This window comes from Elephas maximus, chromosome 23, assembly GCF_024166365.1.
Source record: "Elephas maximus indicus isolate mEleMax1 chromosome 23, mEleMax1 primary haplotype, whole genome shotgun sequence".
Taxonomy (NCBI): Eukaryota; Metazoa; Chordata; class Mammalia; order Proboscidea; family Elephantidae; genus Elephas; species Elephas maximus.
In genome coordinates this window covers 27,357,450-27,373,853 of record NC_064841.1, presented here as the reverse complement: position 1 = coordinate 27,373,853, position 16,404 = coordinate 27,357,450, and the positions used below count along the sequence as shown (strand labels likewise).

Below are 16,404 nucleotides of genomic sequence, written 5' to 3'. Positions count from 1 at the left end.
AAAGGCTTCCTCTGCTGGTAAAGGCCCGATGATGACAACGATAATGTTTGTGGGTCCACATTTAGGATGGGAAGATGTGCGTGTGTGTGTCTGTGTGTCTGAGGGGCTATGACAGAGGGTGAATGGAAGAACAGGGCTCAAAATTTGAAGTAGAGACAATGAGATGGATTTATTATTAACAGATATCTGTAAGCGATGATAGTTGAATGGAGCAAAATTGTAGGGATAAGGGAGCTATATGGAAAAGCAGCAGAAATGTGCTCTTGTGTTTGTAATGCATAGATTTATAAATTATGCAACTAGATTAGGGGCTTTGTAGCTTTTCAAAAATGTGGAATAATGTTATTGAGCTGATAAACTGCTGACCAGATGTTAAAGAGCTGTTTTTATTGACGCTCTCTGTTACCCTTGTAAAGTTAAGACCACCACATCAATGATGTAACTCAAAGGGCACAAGAAGAAAATACTTAACATTTTCCAACTTAAAGGCCTTTTGAAAAAATATTAGAAGAGGGGCAATCCAAGGTCTTATAGCCTGTTAGTGAGAAGTTCTCTTTATGTATTTTCAGTACCACGGTTTAAATTTGGTAAAATAGCACAGCATAAGTTAGGTTTTATTTTGAGCTTTTTAAGGCTGAAAAGTAGAAAAGATACCTCTTCTCTGGATTATGAAAAGAGATCAGATAATTTGCCTTTAGAGTATACAAAGACCAATTGCCAATGTTTAGAGTAGCAGCCAATTTATCAGCGTGGTGTGGAGGAACTACTCTTTGAAAAGTTCTAAACTCTTGTGTAGGTAAAGAGATTGTTACAGGCAATGGCCCAATAAAAGAAATAGTGAAAACATTGTATTAGCAAAAAATTTTGTTATTGATTTGAAATGAGAAATTCACGACACCCCAGAATTAGGTATCAGGAAGGCATAAGAAAAGGCTCTTGAAATAAACTGTAGCCTAATATATGCTGGAAATTGCAAAGCATAGCATTGTAATACATTTTAAAACACAAAAGGAATAAAATCATTAGCTAAGATCTGCTTGGTTTTACAAACGAGATTTACTGTGAATGTTGCTAAAATTCTCCAATACTTGCAATATTTGCACCATAAACTTTTAATACTTCTAGAGTGCTCTAATATTGGTAAAAGAAACCTGGGACAAATTTAAAAGTCTCATAGACCTACATTTAACTGGGTGCTTCTGATGAAATCCAATAGTGGCAAGATGTGCTTCCCCATGGTCTCCATGTGTCTCACGGTGTCATCTCTGGTCAGCGGACCGAAGGGCGTTTTATGTTCTAAAAATTGTAATGATAAACTTTTATACTGTCTTTTCTAGACCTCCGATTCAAAATGTTTTCTTTAGGAAGCTATAAACAGATATTTCTATGTTAATAGATAGGAAATCTTTAGTAGAGAAGCTAGTCCCATCCCCAGACCAAATGTGTAACAAGGAAAGCTCTACGAGGAGAAAGGCAGAGGAGCCGTTGCCCTTTAGAGAACTATCATTTATTCACGGTGCTGTGTTTCCTGATTGAGAGATCTAAGAGACAGCCTATAACAATTTCGCCTATCTCTGCAGAGTATGTTTTTCCTGAGCTGTGAGAAAATGGTCTCATAAACGTGTCTGATTCTTGTCTCGTTCCTCCCAGGTATTATTCGAGTGTGCAGATTCCATTGACTTTGAAGGTAGCCCAAAGTTGAGATAAGCCTCAGAGGATACATCTTCAGCACAAAACACAAATCCTTAATTATGTGGGTACAGCTGAAGGAACAAATTTAACCTAGTCGTGAATTCAGCCCAGAAGTTTGAGACCTCAACTCTATGTGAATATTTTGTCGAATTTTTGAAAGTTTCAACTAGAATTACTGGTCACCATTTAATTAATACCCTTCAGGAGTTCTAAGCGCTTGGCTAACTACGTAAGAAGAGTGGAACAGATAACTTTAATACAAAAGCAGATAATCCAGGTGATTTAAGCTTGACATTGGCTATATTTTTTCGTATGATGATTTTGTTATACTTTTCCTCTATATTTGCTTAATTAAAGATGATAAAAGCTTATATTCTCTGAATGTCTAATGATTAGGCACTGCTGGGGTGGTGGCTGGGATGAAACGGTTGCAGTGAGAAGGGTGGGCACTCCACGACTGTTTGGTGTTGGGGGAAAGCTTTCGTGGAATTAGAATCCCAGGTGTTGTTAACTAACCCAAAAGAAGATTAGAAGGAGTTTACTATAACCCAATAAACAATTTATGAGGTCCAAATCTGTTGTCGTCAAGTCAATTCCAATTCAATGCAACCCTATAGGACAGAGTAGAACTGCCCCATAAGGTTTCTAAGGAGTGGCTGGTGGAGTCAAGCTGCTGACCTTTTCGTTAGCAGCCGAACTCTTAGCCACTATGCCACCAGGGTTCCTTTTGAGGTCCAGGTCCTGCTATACATGAGGTCTTGTGATGAATAAGACTAGATGAATAGGGCACAGTCCCTGTCTTATAGCAGTAATGAAAGATTATAATAAGTCTAAGTGATTTACCGGGAAATGTTGGCAACTTCCTACTTGATATTTTTTCCAAAAATATCCCATCTTCCTTGTTTTTGAACCCAAGAGTCAAAAGATATTGCTGGGGAGGAAAAGATGACCAGTCAGCTGTCTGAGGCAACACGTGGAGTCCTTGGAGATCTGAAATACGACAGAAAAAGAACTATGAAGTTTTGTTATTTTATTATTTTCAGAGTATTTTTTTTCCTAGATTTTGTGAATAAAAAATTCACAAAAAAAATTCACAAAATCTAGATTTTGTGAATGGGACTTGGAAAAAAATGATCAATATGTACATTAGAAGCACAAAGTAAAATTTTGTGCACCAAAAGGTTAAATATCAAAATCATATTTCATCTCTCATGTTTTTCTTAGAAATCTAAACATACAGAAAACCTGGCAATAAAATATGGCTGGATTACATGGCCACCTTTCCCAATCTTCAAAACAATAGACAATTCAGGACCAGTTGGCAAGCATAATATTTTTCTGTGAGATTCTTTTCAAGAAAATTTGAATTTTCTGTTCATAGCTTGAGATTCAAGAAAATAATATCATATGGAAGAAAAGAGAGATTACCAAGTGAGAATTAGTGAGCTAAATAATCTAGTTAATACCCTTTCTCTAGTTACAGGAGGAAATGTAATATAATAAATGCATTGACTTTTATAATCAGAGTTGGAAATAATTCAAACATCATAAAAATGGTTCTAAAACAAACTTAGTTCTTAATGACCTTAGGAGCTAATGTTGACTGAGCCCTTTCTTCTTGTCCCTGTTCCAAGGGCTTTGTGTATACACAAAATACTGGGTTTTTAAATCCTCACAATAACTTTACAAGATTGGTGTTATTGTGCCCATTTTATGGATGAGAAGTTGGGGTGCACAGATGGGAAGTAATTTGCCAAAGCACACTGCGTGTGGGCTGGTCAAGCAGGAGTGTTACCCAGGTAGTCTGACTCCAGAGACTACAGGTCTACCTACTACACTCTGCTTCAGGCTTGCTTGGCTCTGGATTGCTCTTGGGATGTGGACAAATGTCAGCCCTGGGGTCTTGCAGATCTGATTCACTTAATTCATTTCCATTTTGAGTAACAAAGCTTTGGCGTATTGTAATAGATTTCTCCAACGAAAGATGATGAACAGAGTGGTTTAAATAAGCCTCCCTACTTGACATCGCCAGGAAGGGGGAAGGGTGAAATCTCAAATATTCTTGAATTATGACTTAGTTAAAGGTCAATTTTTAATACTGAATCAGAACTCAAATGGTATGGCTCAAATATAGCTTTCACTATTTACCTTTAATATTCTTTTAAAAAAGTAATAGACATAGTAAATCATGAGTGTCTGCTCTGCACCCCCTTCTTTTTAGCTGCATGACTCTTTGTTCAAGCTAAATTTCACACAGAAGTCAGTATTTAAAGCCGGTCAGTAGAGCTGCTCTGCTTGCAGCCTGGAACCCTGACTGCCACCCTCACACGGGGCTCCATTGTACACCCCACATGCAGTAGCTGCCTGGAGCACTTCCCATAGATCCCGGATTCTTCAAAGCACAGTTTGAAGAGCCCTGCAGTAAATTATTTGGCGCATTTTGGTTAAATCATATTTCACAGCACATTTCTGAATATCTAGACTATTAAAATATCTTTTTAAACACTTAAACACAGATCAGATACTATATTAAACATGCTTTAGTCTTTCTTTGGTAATTAGGTAATCCCTTAATCCACCACCTGACAGTCAGTTTGTCCTACTGCGGTAGGTTGCATATGGCTATGATGCTGGAAGCTATGCCACTGGTATTTCAAATACTAGCAGGTTTATCCGTGGTGGACAGGATTCAGCAGAGCTTCCAGTCCAAGACAGACTAGGAAGAAAGGCCTGGCAATCTACTTCCAAAAATTAGCCAGTGAAAACCCTATGGGTCATTATAGAATATTGTCCGATAAAGTGCTGGAAGATGAGCCCCCTAGGTTGGAAGGCACTCAAAATACACAGCAGTTGCAACAATGGACTTGATCATGCCGATGGCTGATTGTGCAGATGGTGCTGGACTGAGCAATGTTTTGTTCTGTTGTGCATGAAGTGGCCACGAGTCAGAGCTGACTAGACAGCAAATAACAACAACAGTCTCTTAATATCTATGAGAACTTAAATGTATCTGGTATTACTTTTGTGTCATAAATATTATCAAGATTATATTTTTCATTCAATAACTTTGTGGTACAGGGCACATTCTTAGGCCCACCTTATAGATGGTAAAACTGGAGCTTCAAGAGGTTACAAACTTGCCTGGATCACACAGTGAACAAATGGGGCAGCCAGAATTGAAAGTCAGACAGTTGAACTCCAAAGTACAAAGTCTTACCTCTCAAAACTGCCCCCATAACAACGTAGGATGGCTGTGAAAATCAATGGGAAATGGGTTACAGGAGCGTGGAAATGTCAGTGAACAGAAGGCTTTACCAGGCAAAATTCCAGACAGAATACCTCTTACTCTCTACCTAGAAAAGTAGAGCAAAGCCCAGAGTTCTCAGAACTAGAAGGGTATCTTTTAAGCACTTTAACATGCAGATTACGGTACAGGTGCCTATTTAGTGGGTGTTTGCATTACAAAATGCCATTTTTTTTTTTTTTTTAAGGATGATTCATTTCTCTGTTGTTTTTGTTTGTAGCTGACCAGTAGGCTCAGACTCATGGTGACCTTACATAAAACAGAACAGAATATCGCTCCTTCCTGCACCACCTTCATGATTGTTGGCATGTTTGAGTTCACTTTGTAGTTATTATGCCAGTCCATCCCTCAGAGGGTTTCCCGCATCTATCGCATTGGGTTTGTTTGTTTTTATCATTTCTATAAACAAGGTAAAAACGTGATTTCTGTTTTTCTATTCCAAACATTCAGGAAGTTTCTTTGCTTTTGAAATCTGCAGCAGTTAATTGCAAACACATCCTTTGTTTCCAGCCTAATACTATATTAAAAAAAAAAAACAAAACCCACTGCCATCGACTTACGTCCTAAAATAAGAGATGGGTTCACTAATCTTACTGAAAAAAAAAAAGAAGTTCCCAATAACTTGATTATGTGAAAAAGAAACTGAGTACAAATCAAAAGGACTCTAGGTAACTCCTCTGATGTATGGTTACCAAGTTTCTTGGGATTGTGGCTGTCCTTTAGCACAATATAAGATTTCGGCATTTCTAAATTGTGGTATTTGCAGGAATTGCAGTGTTCTGGGGAGAGAGGGTGGGAGAAGATAGGTCTGTGTTCCCTGGCTGTGGTTTGCTCTTCCGTTGGATTTTGCTCTCTAACTCAGAAGCCTCCAGGGCCTCCTGGCACATGCTAGTGATAAAGTTTGGAGCTGTCCTACCAGGAGGTCCTTGGGTTCCTGGATAACTCCGGAAGTCCAGAAAACCCTTTCTAGACTCGCTGAGCATTCTTTCTACAAAGACTTAACTTGTGGGCATACAAGCCTCTGGATCTCAGGTCCCCTGAAGAATTCCATCAGCAGCTGCTTCCAGTGCAGAGAGGATTCCTTGCAGTGAACCTTCAGATTTTAAGACCGACATTACAATGATGTTAGGGGCCCCACAGTCCTGAAGCTCAGATTAGGCTGTGCTGTGTGCATGGACTGGTGTTTGTAGTGGGTTGTAGGAGACATCTCAGGATTTAGCATTTTCTTGCATGGCGCATACTATTGCCAAAAGTAGCCAGGTGTTTGAAGGCTCTAGTACGTAAACACCACAAAGACTTTGAAAGTTTGACCTCTTCTTGCTCTTAACTACTTGGTGGATAAAGAGGAAAGTGACAGTAATACTGGCCATGATTAGATGGATTAGAAAACCTAATATTAGCACTACAGCTAATTATTATAAAATATGCTGGTACAAAATAAGTATTTCTGTCTCTTTTGATCCTCTGTGTCTCATCCTGTGGGTGTTTGATCCATTATTAACTTCCAGTCAAAGTTTTAAAGTGTGAGAGCCCCCTACATACATGTTGTTACATTTAGGGGAAAAAATGTTTTTGAAGTATTCTTCTTCCATTTGTATGCAGAGTAAATTGCAATTGTATGAACATTTAGCCTATAAGGTGGTCTATGACTCAAAATGATGACATGCTTGCCAGATGTTGAATCTCATGTAACATTAATTTGAGTGCTAATTGCTCTCAATTTTGTGCTCATACACCTCTATCCACATCCAAAAACCCCTGTGCCTATGAGAGATGTGAAAATTAACCAGATTATATTGCCCTTTGTTGGCAAGTGGAATTGATTACAAAATATCTTCTTTGCTCCTGTCATGTCAGAAGAAAATTTGGGGAAAATAAATCCTTTAATGCATTCCTTTACAATTTATTGCAGTTGAAAATAAAATTTAGATTACTATGACTGAATTTATTATTAAAAAATCAGTCTGCAGGTATGATGCCGTTCCAAATTTTTACCATTAGGGAAGTGGATGCTTTTAAAAATAATATCAAAGACAGATTATGCAGATTGAATTTCTTCTTGCAGAAACATAATCATTCAATTCTTCTCGTCCAGATGAAAGATGTCTTCTAACTCTCAGCCAAGAAAAAAAAAAAGAGTTAAACAATTTTCACTTTATCAGGAATTTTCTTGTGCCACAAAAGGCTAGAATTGACCAATTTTCAAACCTTCAGGTTATTCATGCTCTCTGACCTCTTTGCACTGTGGCCCCTTCTTCTTAAAATTATCTCTCTGGAGTTCAGTGACAGTCTCTTGTCTTTCTGTTTGTCTGTCTTTCTGACACACACACATACACACATTGCACTGGTTCTTTCCTGCCTCCTCATTCAGTCCTCCTCAAAGCTGTCTCCTTCATACATTCATGCTTGGGAAATTTTTCTATTCTTGTGGCTTTAGCCATTACTCCTAACAAAAAGATTGGTGATCAAAGCTATAGTCCTGTTTGAAATTTTCCACTAGCATTTCCAAATGTCTACTGAGACATTTCTCTTTGTTTATTGTTCCAAAAGTTATGTCAGATATAGCAAACATGTTCTTTAGAAGTGATTTTATAATTTCCTCAACTTCCCTTTTCCCCACTTTTCACCTATGTATTAAAGAGATAGCCATTTATTCCAATAACCCAGTTATTCTCACTTAAAATTTTGAAGCCCTTGTTGACTTTTCTGTCTTTTTTTGATACTGGTGGCAGTGAATTACAGAAAGAATTTCCCAACCAGCCTCATTGCCACCGGTATCATTTCACACCAGTTGCACCTCTATGCCAGCCCCCCTGTAATGTTTCTTGAATATCGTCTTTGACATTGTCACATCCTTCCTCAGAAACTTCAGTGACTTCTCCATTCCTGGCATTCAAGGCTCTCAAGACTCGACTGTGTACCTCTGCTTCACAATTCATTCCAATTCCTTTATCAAGCCTTGATCATCAGCTCTGATGATTTCACTAAGCTGCGTCAACCTGTACTCATTCCTGCCCGTGAGCCTTTGTGCTTTTCCTTGCCGAAACACCCACCTATTCTTCTCATTTTCCCTTTATTCAATCAATTCCTTAAAAAAAAAAAAAAAAAAACCAGTTACTGTCGAGTTGCTTCCGACTCACAGCAACCGTAAAAGACAGAGTAGAACTGCCCCATAGGGTTTCCAGTGAGTGCCTGGTGGATTCAAGCTGCTGACCTTTATGGTTAGCAGCGGTAGCTCTTAACCACTACACCACCAGGGTTTCCCTACAGGTGGACGCTGTGCTTTTAGCTGTGCCTAATTTAAGTCTTGGAAACCCTGGTGGTGTAGTGGTTAAGTGCTATGGCTTCTAACCAAAAAGCTGGCAGTTCAAACCCACCAGGCACTCTTTGGAAACTCTATGGGGCTGTTCTACCCTGTCCTGCAGGGTCGCTATGAGTCAGAATCAACTAGACAGCAACGGTACGGGTACTTTAAGTCCCCTCTTTTTCCATGAAAGTTTTCCTGAATATTTCAGAGTTTCCCCTTCAAGCTCTGAAATCGCATCTACACCATTCACTTCAGTGTAAATATTCTAATATTTCATGGGGCACGTCTTATCACCCTAAGAAGTTGAATCCTCTTGAAGACATCATCTCCAAGTTTTGTTCCAAGCATTTAGCACGTGCTCAACCAATACTTTAATTGAATCTAAAAACAAATGTTTCCAAATCCTGAACTTTTAATGGTCCAAATAAGACCTGCAAAAAGTCAAAACTACTGAAATGCTTAGAACTTCCGAGATACTATTTTTTTTTTCCCTGTCACTAAACACGGGGAAATAAAACAGAACAAAAAAAAGAAAAATAAAAAAATGGTATGCAATCTTTGTTCTTCGCTTTACCTGTACCTTAAGTGAGTTCTGTTCATCTTATGAAGGTGAGTGTGGTAAAATAATCTATACTTGGTAACTCAGTAAAGTGGATGCCCAAATGAACAGAGCAGCTTTGCCTGAATGAAAAAAAAAATCAGCTTTACAGTCAGATTGTACTCTTCTGCAGCTTGTTTTCTGGAAAACACGGACTCTTAGACACAAAGGAAGATTGGATTATTGGATTAATAGAGTCTGGCTGAGTGAAATGGTCAAAAATACCAAAAAAGCATCTTAAAAAACATGCAGTATTTATTGTAAATCAGCAGACTCATCTCTATATATACAAAGGATAACTTTATTTGATATAAAGTCAAATATCCATAAAATAAAATTTGAGCTCTCTGGAAGTAAGGTACGAAACAGTATTTTCTATTGGACACCTCATCATAACTGCAACCGACAGATTGTAAAGGAATTTTTCAAAGCAATTAAAAAAAAAAGTCACAGAGGTTTTGAAATTCTTAGGTAATAGGCAAATTTGTGAGTGTTCTATCACCACCTTTCTGTAAGTTTCATTTCCTTCTTTATCTTCTGGTATCTCAGTCATTTCCATGCCCTTTGTCCATAACAGAATGTTCTGACATTTTGGATTAGAGCAAAATCTCATTTCTAAAGGTCCCAATTGTTCAGTGTGAGATGGGACTATGGACATTTTATATGACTTCTTTTTATTGATCAGTTTCAGAGTTTAGCTCCTACAGTATCTTCATTATGCCAACACTTTACCATTACTCCTTTCCCAATCATTCTCTGAGTTTTATCTTGCACTCCTTTTTATTCCCATACTTCTATCTTGGAAAAAAAAGTTATCCACAAATTCACATCAGCAAGAAAATAGCAAAAGGCAGCAACTTTGCAGCAAAGTTATCATTATTGCCCCCCATAAATAATAAAATGATTTCTACTTTTAAAAACATAGCTTATTTTGATTTCTACATTTGATTTGTGAGAAAGCTGTAGGTATAATGAATCTTTGCAAATAAATTATATTTTTCCCTTTGACCTTCATTACAATTTCAAAAGTACAGATGCAAATGGAAAAATTAGTTTCCATTTACAAGAATCCCAATCTTCACTTCAGGCTGCTGGTCTACTTCTTCAAGACCAATATTTGTGTATTAAGTTACCTCTGATAACCCATATCCAAAGTTAGAAAAACAAAAAATCCCACAGGATTTTAATGCACAGTTCATTCTCATTTCACTTGGAATTCTGATTGTTTCCAAAGTGGTATGTTTAATCAGCTGTATTGGATTTTTTATTCTGGGCTTTATTACATTGAAGTTCCACTACCACCAAAGTAGATTTGAGAAAATGCAGACATCAAAGACATGGCTATTTTCTTTAATGTATATAAAGCTCACTATCAGTGAAATAAAGGAGCTCTGGTGCTGCAGTGGTTAAGCTCTCAGCTGCTAACTGAAAGGTCAGCGGTTCAAGCCTACCAGCGTTCTATGGGAGAAAGATGTGGCAGCCTACTTCTGTAAGATTTACAGCCTTGGGAACCTATGGGACAGTTTTACTCTGTCCTGTAGAGTCACTGTGAGTCAGAATTGACTTGATGGCAATGGGTTTGGTATCAGTGAAATAATATGATATTGCTATATATAAAAAAAAATTGCTATAATTCCAATAAACTGTAGTGTAACTGCACATTATAATGAGCCCTGCTGGCTCAATGGTTAAATGCTTGCAAACCCACCAGGTGTTCCCCAGGAGAAAGATGTGGCAATCTACTTCTGTATGATTTACAGTCTTGGAAACCCTATGCGGCAGTTCTACCCTCTCCTATAGGGTTTCTATGAGTCAGAATCTACCCGATGGCAATGATTTTTTTTTTTTTGGAACTGTACTATATGAGGGTTGGAGTGAACATTCATTGGTTGGCTACCTAGCATTCCTTCCTCTTTGGTTTCCCTTGGGGAATTCCTTCAATCCTCACCTGCACCCAAAGTGAGACCTGATTAACTTAAAACAATCAATCCATGATGTTCCCTCTGGGCTAAGAGACAGTGAGTTACCCAAAGTGTGTGGAAGATACACTCTGTTCCTCCTGACAGCGTGATTTGAGATCTGCAATGACATTTGAGCATTCTGCTATCGCCTCCAAGAGCTTAGCATGACATGGGTAGTGGAATACGCAGTAGAGTTTGAGAATAAAACCAACTTCATGGAAAATAGAGCAGCAGTGAAAAGCAGTGTGTGAACTGTTGGATTAAGCTGTATTTAAGGACAATCCCACCTGGGGATCTTGCAGTTATGTAGAACAATGTGTTCCACACCTTCCACCCATCTGCCTTTAAAACTTAAATTTACTTAAGTTGATTTGAGCTGTGATTCTCACCATTTCAAACAAAATACTCCTGGTACAAAGAGTTAGCTAGTAGTTCAGCATATCTACAAATGATGTGGGATCCTTAAAATATTACAGCAGATTTTAAGATAGCCATAAATCCTTCAAGTTGACTGTGTGGGAAGAATGTTTTTCTTACTTAAGAAAAATAATAGAATGAGAACTGGGAATTGTTAATTTTTACAGCCAAACCAAATGTAGTAAAATCGAGTACATCTTGGTGATGTCATTGTTGTCATTAACATCTAAACTTAAATTTATGAGAGAATAAAAAAAGTAATAATTGCTTAACATACTTTTTTCTTGATTTATATCATACTTCTCTCCCCCACTTTTAGTTAGGTTCTCTGTCTTACAGAAAGTGACTTTTAGACAGTTAACCTAAGAATGCAAAATAGAAGTCTGCTATAACTTCAAAATCTTAATTTTTCTAATGATTGCGGCTAGCGATGCATTTATTTGTGTTTATATCCCACTTTGCTCTGGAAGTGATATAACTTGCCCTACATAAATACATATGAGATAAGAAAAACGTAAATTAGTGTTTGAGGAAAAGAGACCAAAAGGAAAAGTGAGACATAGACAAGGAAGCCAGAAGTGAGATTAGTATACAAAAAGTATTTTATAATGTCTTGTATACTTTCCAGAAGAGGATCAGCTATCTTATTCATGATATTCCTAAAATAAAAAATAATCTTACCACCAAAGAGAAGCATAGCTATTTCTTTTACTGAGATCGGACACTTTCTTTTTTGCTTTCTGTTGAAATTGGTTTAGGAGTGCTACAGATTTTCATTCAATAAGCCCAATTATTGAGGATAATTAATAAACAAAGAATTATAATTATCATGGACAAAAATTATTGTTATTCATAAAAAAATTTTTTTTTATGAATTATCATGATTCATGAACAAATGATCTTATGGTAATTACTGTGTAATTTCCTGTAGCTAACAATCATTTTCAAAGTCAGCAGGCTTTGGTTTAAGGGCCTGATAAAATGTTGCTTACATATGGAAGTCTAAAAGAAGAGATATCTTGATTATTAGGTATTAGATATTACTATTCACTATCAGACAAAGCTGCTGTTAATCTGTTTTATTCCTGTTAAACTCAGAAATAAAACAACTATTATTATTCTCTGTGGTTTTGGACATTCAGGCCAAAGCAGCAGGGCTTAAAATAATAAGGAGTCATACAAATATTGGGAATGAAGGCAACGAATTATCTTTACTTAAAAATAAGTAGTTGTTTATGTAGAAAATCCAAGAGGATAAATAGAAACTATGTTAGTATAGGAGCCCTGGCGGTGCAGTGGTTAAGAGCTACAGTGAGCTACGGCTGCTAACCAAAAGGCCGGTAGTTTGAATCCACCAGCTGCTCCTTGGAAGCCATATGGGACAGTTCTACTCTGTCCTATAGGGTTGCTATGAGTTGGAATTAACTTGTTGGCGATGGGTTTGGTTTATATTAGTATAGATAAGGGTTCAGTGATGTACCAAAAAAGAAAATATACATAATTAATATAAACATATATAAGATTCAAAAAAATCCAAACAAAATATATAGGTGTAATAAAATATATAGTATAATAAACATAACAACTGATGTAATAAAATACGTAGTATAATAAATGTAACAATTAACTATTATGGAATAGTAGTGAAAATGATAAAATATTAGAAATAAGCTTAATGAGATATATGACTTAGATGAAGAACTGATTAGCTAATTTACCTGACAAATATTACAGACCCTCCTTCCAATAGTCTGCAAATATGCATTAGGCATTAAGGATAAAATGGTAAGACAATGAATGCCATGATGTTGTTTACCATTTGGCGCATGCAGTAAAGAGTAAAGAGTCAATTACAATAATTAAGTGAAGAGTCAATTACAATAATTACAAGTAAAAAAGTCAATTACGGTACAACATGGTACATTTTTAAATGAAGGTGAAACTGGGGTACTAGTGAAATGATTGAGATAAAAAAATCCAACCTTTGACAAAGAGAATTAGCAAAATAAACTTGTCCAGCTTGCCTGGGGTTCAAGATAGAATTTTTTTTTTCCTCTGGGAATTTTAACTATAGACATGTGGGGTGAGGTTTGAGCTCTCAAGTCTAAAAATAAAGTTTCTCTACTTGGTAGAACTCTATGGTATTTGGAAAAACCCCCAAATACAAATCTTCTTTGGAATGATGCAAAATCAACTGAAGCTGCCTGGGATTCTCAGAGAACAAGGCCTCACACTCAGGAGTGAAAAACACACAGAGGTACAAGCTATAATGAGTGAGAGATGGCAAAACCACAAAGAGCAGAATTACATGTCTAGGATCTTGACAAATAGCAGCATTATACACAGAATATAAAATGTGTGATTAAAGTACAAAAATGTGATAAATAACAGGAGAAGAAAACAAGATGTTAAAGTAAACAAACAAAAAATACATTTGAAAAAAATCTAAGTGGAACATCTAGGAGTGAAAAGTATAATCATTAAAATTCTTGAGGGATATATATTAAAGAGCAATCTAGACAAAACTAAGGAAACAATGAAAACATAGGTCTGAGAAAATTACAGAATGCAGTACCAAGAGACAAAGAGATGGAAAATGTAATAAGCAGCTTCAGAGACATGGAGCAGAGGTTAAGTGGAAGTAACAAAATGTCCAGTTAAAATTCTTCAATGAAAGAGTAGAAGGAATTGGGGATTGGAGGAATTTGGCAATGGCTAACAAGCTGAAGATGCTCATGCTTTAAAACACAAAAATTAACTCTACTCATTAGCAGTAATAGAGACTCTTGTACATATGCAGATGACAACTTATACAAGAATGTTCACACCAGCCTTTTTGTAATAATAAAACATTGGAAACAACCTCAATAATCAGCAACATCAGACTTCATATATAAATTGTCATAAATTCACCCAAACATCGAGATGATATTGGACAATAAAAGAAACTTGCAGGAGTATACAAACAGTGAAAATACCATTTATACACATTTGAAAAACAGAGAACAATTCCATGTATCATTTAATGTTACATGTATGTGTATAGTAAAAGGTATGTGTAAGAATGATGACATGAAACCCATGGTTGTGATGGCCTCTGGAGAGGAGGGAGAGAAGAGAGTGAGATTGAGAGCTTCAACTACACTTGTAAAGTTTTGTTTCTTAAATGAGGTGATAATTATGCAGGAGTTGATTATATTATTCTTTTTTATGCTTTAATAAATTTAAAATATCATGTAATTAAAAAATAGAGACTTCTGAGTCTTAGTCATGTCTGATAATTCGGACTAACCCTCCTGGTGAAGACAACTAAAACCCCTGGGGTGCTTTTGCCCAGGGGACATTTCTGTTCTGAAAAAAGTGGTCAAGAGGCTGACAGTACTTTAGGGGAACAACGTTTCAAATCTGAGATCTGATGAGGCTAGGGGACACTAGGGTCTGTACCTGAGGAGCAGAGGGGAGCCAGAAGTAGCTAGGCTAGTCTCGTCCATGACCATGAATGCAAAGATCCCAAACAAAATATTAACAAATTCATCTAGCAATTTACAAAAAGAACAACCTATCATGAGTAATCAGGTTTATATCAGTAAGGTAAATTTGGTTTAACATTTGAAAACGAATCAATATAATTTATCACATTAACAGATTCAAGGAGAAAACTTATTATCTGCTAAAAGTTGATGATATACATAGTCTTTGACCCAGAAATTCTACTTCCAGGTGTATACCCCAAAGAAACATGTGCACATTTACAAGAAACACAAGTAAGAATGTTCATAATGGCATTATTTGTAATAGCCACACACTGGAAACAACTTAAATGTTCAGATATGTATATAAATTCTGGAATATTCATATAATAGAATGAAATGAAAATAAACCAACTAATGCTATCTGTGGACTTCTAGGGTAGTGCATTTGACTACTAGCCAAAGTATTGGTGGTTCGAACACACCCGGAGGTACCTTAGAAGACAGGCTTAGCAATCTGCTTCTAAAAGGTCACAACCTTGAAAACCCTGTGGAGCAGTTCTACTCTGCACACATGGGGTCACCTTTACTCAGAATCTACTCTATGACAGCTGACAAGAGCAACGATGCTATTTGTAATGTAGATGAATTTTGTAACCAAATATTGAGCAAAAGAAACCAGATACAGAGGAATATCTGCTCTATGACTTCATATTTATAATGTTTCAAAGCAGGCAAACTAAAATCTAGAGTTTAGGAATGTATAGTTAGGTGATAACACTATTAAGAAATTTAAGGAAGTAATTATTATAAATTGGTCAGGAGTAAGGAGTGGTTTGGGATTGGAAAGGGGCAAGTTGAGGGTGTTTGGGGAGTGGGCAATGCTTCATTTTTATTTATTGACAGGGTCTGCTCTAATACATAGCTGAGTGGTACATTTACTTTATGCATTACTTATATATGCAATACTTTACAATAGAATTTTTTTTTTTCTTAAACCAAATAATACAAATGAGTTGGATAGGGCTCCATTAAGTGATTCTATGTGAGCCACAGGGTCATCAAGACACGCTCCTATCTATAAGATGTAGGCTAACTATGACTCAAGTATTCAAGCGGAAATAAATAGGACTTGAATGCTTAAGATGCAAAGCTAAATAAAAAATAATAACACCAAAAAATAAAAAGTCAAAGCCAAATCCGTTGCTGTCAAGTCAATTGCCACTTGTAGTAACCCTACAGGACAGAGTAGAACTGCCCCAAAAGGTTCCCAAGGAGTGCCTGGTGGATTTGAACTGCTGACCTTTTGGTTAGCAACCGAACACTTAACCACTGCACCACTAGGGCTCCACACCAAAAAATAAATCCATTGCCATTAAGCCGATTGCAACTCATAGCGGCCCTATAAAAGAGAGTAGAACTACCCCATAGGGTTTCCAAGAAGCGCCTGGTGGATTTGAAGTGCTGACCTTCTGGTTAGCAGCTGAACTCTTAACCACTACACCACCTTCTAATTCTCTGCACGGAGCCTTGGAACCTACCTGACGGCACTTGACAAGGAGAACACAATTCTGTGCAAAATTGACTTGTGTAATTTAAAGTTGAGAAAGTGGAGACATTATTTTATACCATTGAGAGCTTAATCTTCAGGAATT

At 36.9% G+C, this 16,404-nt stretch overlaps 1 protein-coding gene across 1 annotated transcript in view; it reads right to left on the bottom strand.

The window, feature by feature from the left end:
- Positions 1–16,404, bottom strand: part of SPATA16 (spermatogenesis associated 16) — a 279,989-nt gene that overhangs the window by 47,074 nt on the left and 216,511 nt on the right. Inside the window, exons 6-7 of the mRNA XM_049867466.1 lie at positions 2,536–2,682; positions 1,184–1,296 (exon numbers count right to left, since the gene is read on the bottom strand). Of these exons, the coding sequence (XP_049723423.1) occupies positions 1,184–1,296; positions 2,536–2,682 (260 nt within the window). The remainder of the gene's footprint in view (positions 1–1,183; positions 1,297–2,535; positions 2,683–16,404) is intronic.